Source organism: Glycine max, chromosome 6 (assembly GCF_000004515.6).
Source record: "Glycine max cultivar Williams 82 chromosome 6, Glycine_max_v4.0, whole genome shotgun sequence".
Classification (NCBI taxonomy): Eukaryota; Viridiplantae; Streptophyta; class Magnoliopsida; order Fabales; family Fabaceae; genus Glycine; species Glycine max.
The window spans coordinates 41,111,723-41,118,337 of record NC_038242.2 but is presented as its reverse complement, the minus strand read 5'-3'; the positions used below and the strand labels follow the sequence as shown (position 1 = coordinate 41,118,337).

The following is a 6,615-nucleotide window of genomic DNA, read 5'->3' as shown; positions in this document are numbered from 1 at the left end:
AACATTGTTCATGTTATGGATCATGTTAGAAATTTTAACATTGTTCTCAAATAAACATGGCATGATATTACACATTTGCTTATATTACTTTGCTTGTTAAATGTAATCTTATGGTGAAGTCAGTAGGTCATTTGCTATAAGATGGAAGGATGAACTAGAACCTACTTGGCATCTGCTACACTCTAGTGGTAACATGCACTCTGTTATATATAACCAAAATCTAGTAAGTCCAGCTCTACTAGCTGAATAGACAAAACTCAGAGAGTTTTATGGGCTCACTGGAAATCATCAGGTGACCTCGACCCACTTTGAATAGAGTGTTTTTCTCACCATCTCAAAAGCAACTCTGAACCAAAAGTTTACCTTAAATGACACTCTTTGAACCACCAAGTTTCTAACTCAGTCACTTTTAAAGTCCTGTTGGTTGAGTACTAAGTGACTTACAACAATTTGATGAGTAATTAAACACTCCTATGTATATCAAATTTTAAAATCATATACATATCTAATATGAATTTCATGTTAATTTTAGGATGTGTCGAATACCATGTACTCATTTATGAAAGCTGCAAGATTCACCCATCTGAACTTGGAAGAGACTACTGAGTGTAGGATAATTTATATTCATTATAGGAAGATGGCAAAAATTGGAAATGGATGGAAGAATTTTGCACAATTACAGAATTTGTTTACTAGAACTCAAATTATTTGAGTTCCCAGATACAACTTCTAACTTTGTATTTATTTTGTATTTGTTTGTAATTAAAGTACATTACTACTCTACTATTATAAATTTGTAATTTTTTGTAAGTCTTGGCGATATATTTTGTGAAAAATATTGGAAAATCCAGAGCACATTTGTGGTATATATTGTTTATAAATGTTTATAACTACTTTTGGTCCATGATATACTTTGTTTATAACTTTTGGTGCATGGCTTATTTTGTGTGTTTTTTTATAACTTTGAATGATAAGTTGTGATATGAATTAATTACAGGTTGATAAACAACATCGGTTTTAAAAAATCGATGTTGTTAGTAAACAACATTGGTTTTTCGAATAATAATGTTGTTTTAGAGCAGAAAACATCATTAGTTTTTAGGAAAGCATATGTTGTTGTTTACTGACAACATCGATGTTGGTGAGAAGAAAACAATATCAGATTTTGTAAAAATTGATGTTGTTTTTTTTGTTAAAACAACATCGATTTTCAAGCAACCGATGTTAGCGTTGATACCTTCACATCGGTAGTTTCAACATCGATTAATAACCAATGTTAAAAGTCCTTAATAACTGATGTAAAAAGTTTATTTTCTAGTAGTGCCACTACCAACTCCCATTTAAAAGAACATCCTTAATTTGAAGATTACTATCATGAAAAAGCACATAATTCACCAAACTACATAGCTGACCCTCTTTCAACCAATTATCATTCCAAACCAATACATGGAAATTTTCTATTCTTATTTATAAACCTAGATAAATAATATCAAACCTCTCATAATAAAGTTTTGAATAGAAGCTCTACCTAGAGTTAGTATTGCATTCATGACAAAATTGTTCTAAAGGAATTTAGAGAATAATAGTTGTACCCAAAGCTTTTGCAACTCATGCATAATTGTCCAAATATGTTTGCCAAGTAAAGCAATATTTGTATTTCAAGCGGTATAGATGATTAAGACACCATGCATTTTTGCCTTCACAATAGTTTTCCAACCCACCTAGTGACAAAAAGGTCTATCTCAAATAAAGCTCCTAATAGTGGTATCAATATGATCACAAACTCCCTTTGGTGGTCATAAATTCTACATTGTATAAATAGAACTTGAAGAAACTACTTAATTGGCTAGGATGACCCTACCTACATGGTTTAAAAGCTTAATTAGTCTTCCACCTAGTTACCCCCCCTAAATTAATTCTATCAAGAATATAAGGGAAGTCATTATTTAATTTCAAACTCTCCCGGGCAAAAAAGGGGAAATCCTATATAGTTTCCTAAATTACAAGTGTGTCTGAAACCAATGATTAAGGAAAATTTGACTAGCTTCTATCAGTTGACATTCTTGGAAGCAAAAAACTAAGATTTGTGTAGGTTTACCTTTGAACTAGATGCAAGACAAAATTTTGGAGTACCTCCTTCATTAACTTGACTTGAGCATAACTAACTTTAGTTAGAAGAATAAAATTGTCAAGAAACCAACAAATATGTGAGACCGTATACCTATTTTTGAACATTTTAACCAGTTGCCATTTGCCTTCCTAAACTTCCTCTATATGAGAAGGGTTAGCTTTTCCATGCATAACTTGAAAAAGCAAGACGACATTAAATCACCTTAGTATATATAAGCCTCTGTGGGGAACAAAACTGTGAAGCCTTTCATTGTTCCATTTCAAGGATAAATTTGTAGAAGTGGTACAATTCAAGATAAGATCATTGACTTGTGGGGAAGGCCAAATTCAGTCAAGGTGGGACATAGGAACTCCTGATCGACTCAAGTATATAAGCTTTTTTAAAATTGATCTTTAATAAAATGTAAATAGATTTACCTTTTTTTCTCAAGCTTGTCGTGAATAATCTTTTTAGCAATAAGGGCATTATTTAAAAGTATTAATAGTCATACATCTCATTATCTTACAACTCATTTTCACCTCATTTTTCTCTGTGTCTCTCTTTACCTTTTCCATCAAATCATATATCATGTTTATCATTTTCTTTATCTACTTTTTTTTTCTTTTTCTCTCTATATATCTCTCTCTTCCATCCACCCCAATCCACCGTAAAATAAGGTGAACGAGTATCATTTTGCCATTATCATATGTCCCATAATTAAGGATAGAGTTGTTTGGGAGGGGGCAAATGATAGAATCTAGATGTAGACGAATACAATGAACTAACACTTTAGATATGAGGTTGTGTTGTAACCGTAACTATTTTTATTTTTCTATTATAACTATTTTTAGTTAGATAGTTGGTTGTTGTTTCATTTATAAGGAGCTTTATGTTCTGAGTTCAGTGAGTTTGAGAGTGCTTTGAACCCCTTCATTATAATTTTTGTTATTCATAATAAACTTAACCATTTGTGCAATATCTCTTCTTCTTCCATATTCTAAACTTAATTTCCAATCTAAATAGAATTTCTCGAATTTTTCCTAACAATTATGGGATAATAAATCCTATAAAGAAAGCATTAGCTACAAGATCATTCATTTCATTATAAATAATTAGTCAAAATTTCTGGAATAAGATGAGTTAGAACCCTTCTAGACCTTAAGCTTTATAAAGATTCATATAAAACATTGCATTTCTAACCTTCTTCACCTTAACAAGTTTGGTGAGCAAATCATAAAGCTTGTCTTTAATCCTATTAATTACTTGAAGTTGGGTTGAGGGGACAATGCTTGACATTATTGGATGAGTTTTTTTTTTAAAAATAAAAAAAAAATTGAGCTTTAATGTTTAGAATGGACGCATTAGAACACTAGGTTTCATTAATGAAAAGACCTATTGTCCTATACCTATTGTCCTATACCTGTGTCCTATACCTTTTTAGGCAAACACCTTAGCATATTGTCGTTGTAGTAATTTTTTTAAGTTGAATCATGATAGATAATAGATGGGTGTAAAGTTAATGATGCATACTTCTAATTCTTAGTTCTATTTGAATCATGGCCCTTTTAAGTTTAGATATGGAATTACCTTTTGTTTCCCTGCAAGTTCTAGAAACAAGATCTCTATATTGTGGGTGGGTAGTCTAGGCCGCTTGAATGCGAATGGAGATCTTGTACTAGCATATGCAAAGCAATTCATTATAAAGGGGTTAAGATTGAAATTGTGAGGGTTAAGGACTTCCAAAAAGGGATGCTACAAAAGAATCTGTTGGTTAGTGTTGGCCATGCCACGATCAAGTTTTTTTCCTCACATAACCTCCATGTTGAGTTATTTTCATGCAAATGGCCAATAATAGATTTATGATCCATGAGTCCTCTTCAGGAGAAATTTTTGAAACTTTTAAAGAATGATGACTAATTGTTGCATAGTGTGAACAATCTCAAAGATAAATGTCATCCTTACAAGAGAGAATTCAAATTCCTTTGGAGTATCCCCCAATTCTTGAAGAAAATTGACTTTTACCCCCAAGGAGCTCCAAAATTGTTTAGCCTTAGAATAAAGTACAAGTTTCACAAAAAAAGAAAAAGTTTTATGCACAATAATTGTATAACAAACATGATGCTTGGTACAATGACCTAAGGCACCTTGAATTATAGAAAAATTCTAGAACAAATTCATGACAATAACAAGTGGCATGATTAGGTGTAGGGACCAACCCTATGCAAACTAATTAGTGTGAAATTAAATTTTTTTCTTCTTCTTATATTTGGATTCGGAATAATATAACTCTTGCATAATTAGTTATTATATTTTGGTGGGAAGAAAGAAATTATAAAGAGGTAAACCCATAAAATAAAATAGATAATAAATAATTTTTCTTCTTCAAATAATCATAATCGATATGTAATTAAAATTAGTTAAAAATGGGTAATTAATTAGCTATAACCTGTGCAACTAGGGACGAAACTATAAAATAATGGGGGGGGGGGGGGGGGAAGGGACAAAAATACAAAAACTTATCACATGAGATTTTTTTAGTTACTAATCAAATTCATAATTTACTTAGAGCTTAATTGACTTGCTAAAAGTTTGGCTCTAAGGTAAAAAGCTTTGTGTGTATCAACATATGGAAATTGACTTCAATGCGATTTACATTTGGGGTGATTGTGGGTTTTGTGTTTTTAGTTTTCAAATGCAATTTTGAAAACAATACATATTTGGCAAAAATGGAGTTGAAATGAGTTTTAAGTCATTTTCAAAACACTTTTTCACTCATTTCCAAAATCAATAAAGAAAGTTTTGTGGATTTGGATTTTAGTTTAGAAATCATACACATATTTCCCACATTTGACAATGACACATTTTGATGCCACTATCGCAACCACCTCCATCGTCATTGCCTGCCAACGTCACTACCACTAATACCACTTTTGTCATTGTCACCATCATCATCATCTTTATCATCGTCATTACTGTTTGTCACCACCACAAACACCAACACTGCTACTCTCACATCATCATTGCCACCATGCACCATCGTCATTGCTATCACCATCAATGTCATCATCACCATCACCACCAACATCGTCATAACCACCACATTGCCACCACTAGGTGTTATCGTCATCGTCACTACCACCATCGTTGTCATTTATATTGTTATTACCACCACCACCACCATCACCACTACCAACAATACCACCTCTGTCACCACCACCACCATCACCACAACAAATCGCTACCACCATCATTGTCACCACCATCATCACTGATACCACTGACATTGCTACCATCACCACTAATACCACCGCCATCACCAACGTCACCATCACTACCACCACCATCAACATCACCACCACCACCAATGTCACCTCCACCACCGTCATTGCCACTATCGCCACTTCCACCAGTGATATCTTTACCGTCGTCATTATTGCTAACATTATTACCATCAACATTGTTGTCATCACTACACAAAACATACTCTTAAACTAATTTTAATACGCTATGAAACTTTCAAAACAAGTTTATTTTGAAACTAACCATATTTTAAAACTAATTTATAAATTTTTAAAACTAAAACTAAAAATTAATTATTATTTTTTAAAAAATTTAAACTCAAAACTAAGAACTACCCCAAACAAGATCTTTAAGTTCTAATTTTTTTTCCTTGAAAAAGATGGACCAGTCCAACACATCAAACCATGAGCTAATGGGCAGTTTAGAAAGTTTCATTGCCTCACCATTGTCCCTAAAAATAGTCATAAATTTCATTAAGAACATTATCTGTACTTTCAATATCACTAGCGTAGATAATACTAAGCCAAGATTCATTAAGATATGCCACATGTTTCAAACCAACTATTATTATTATACTAAGATGTCATTGCGTAGGCATAAGAATAATACATGGAGAATACCATAAAATTATATAATTAAGTGTTGTTTAAAATTTCAGTTGATGTCATAAAGTACCTTAAAGTTTGAAAAGAGGTTGTTGCCATTGGACAAAGGCAAGCGGAATTTGTCTCTTACTATTAGCATTAAGGCCTAATATTAGTTGCTGGGGAATGGGGACAATTATATTTTGTAAGTGTGAATGTAAAGTGATTTAACTATTCTAGGGTAGGGGGGCGATACCTTTTGGGATAGAGAGTTCCGTCCATAAATAAAATATTTAAAATAACTCACATATTATTGAACGAACTGAACTAAACTTATTAATTATAATTTTCACTGAAATTTGAATATTGTACTTTAATTTCAATATTATATTCACTTGTCATTTTTATCTAGATTTCATTAAAACTTTAACTTCATTTTCTATTTAAACAATCCTAAAATATGCGTATAGGTTCAAGTCTGTATAATTAATATATTATTAAGTTTTAGTTTTTTTTTTCTTCTATTTAATTCTTTATTTCTTTTGAAATTTAAACGTTGTCATTTTTCTATTGATTACTCTGGTTTTGATGGTCATAAATTATTTTTGTAACGTATGCTAA

At 31.8% G+C, this 6,615-nt stretch overlaps 1 protein-coding gene across 1 annotated transcript; it reads right to left on the bottom strand.

Moving 5' to 3' along the window:
• Window positions 1–5,332: 5,332 nt before the first annotated feature.
• LOC102666140 (aspartate, glycine, lysine and serine-rich protein-like) lies at window positions 5,333–6,114 on the bottom strand. The gene is made up of 3 exons (XM_006582619.1): window positions 6,086–6,114; window positions 5,796–5,861; window positions 5,333–5,579 (listed from the first exon to the last, which is right to left on the bottom strand). Exons 1-3 carry the CDS (start codon window positions 6,112–6,114, stop codon window positions 5,333–5,335), a joined length of 342 nt encoding a protein of 113 aa, XP_006582682.1.
• Window positions 6,115–6,615: the final 501 nt, after the last annotated feature.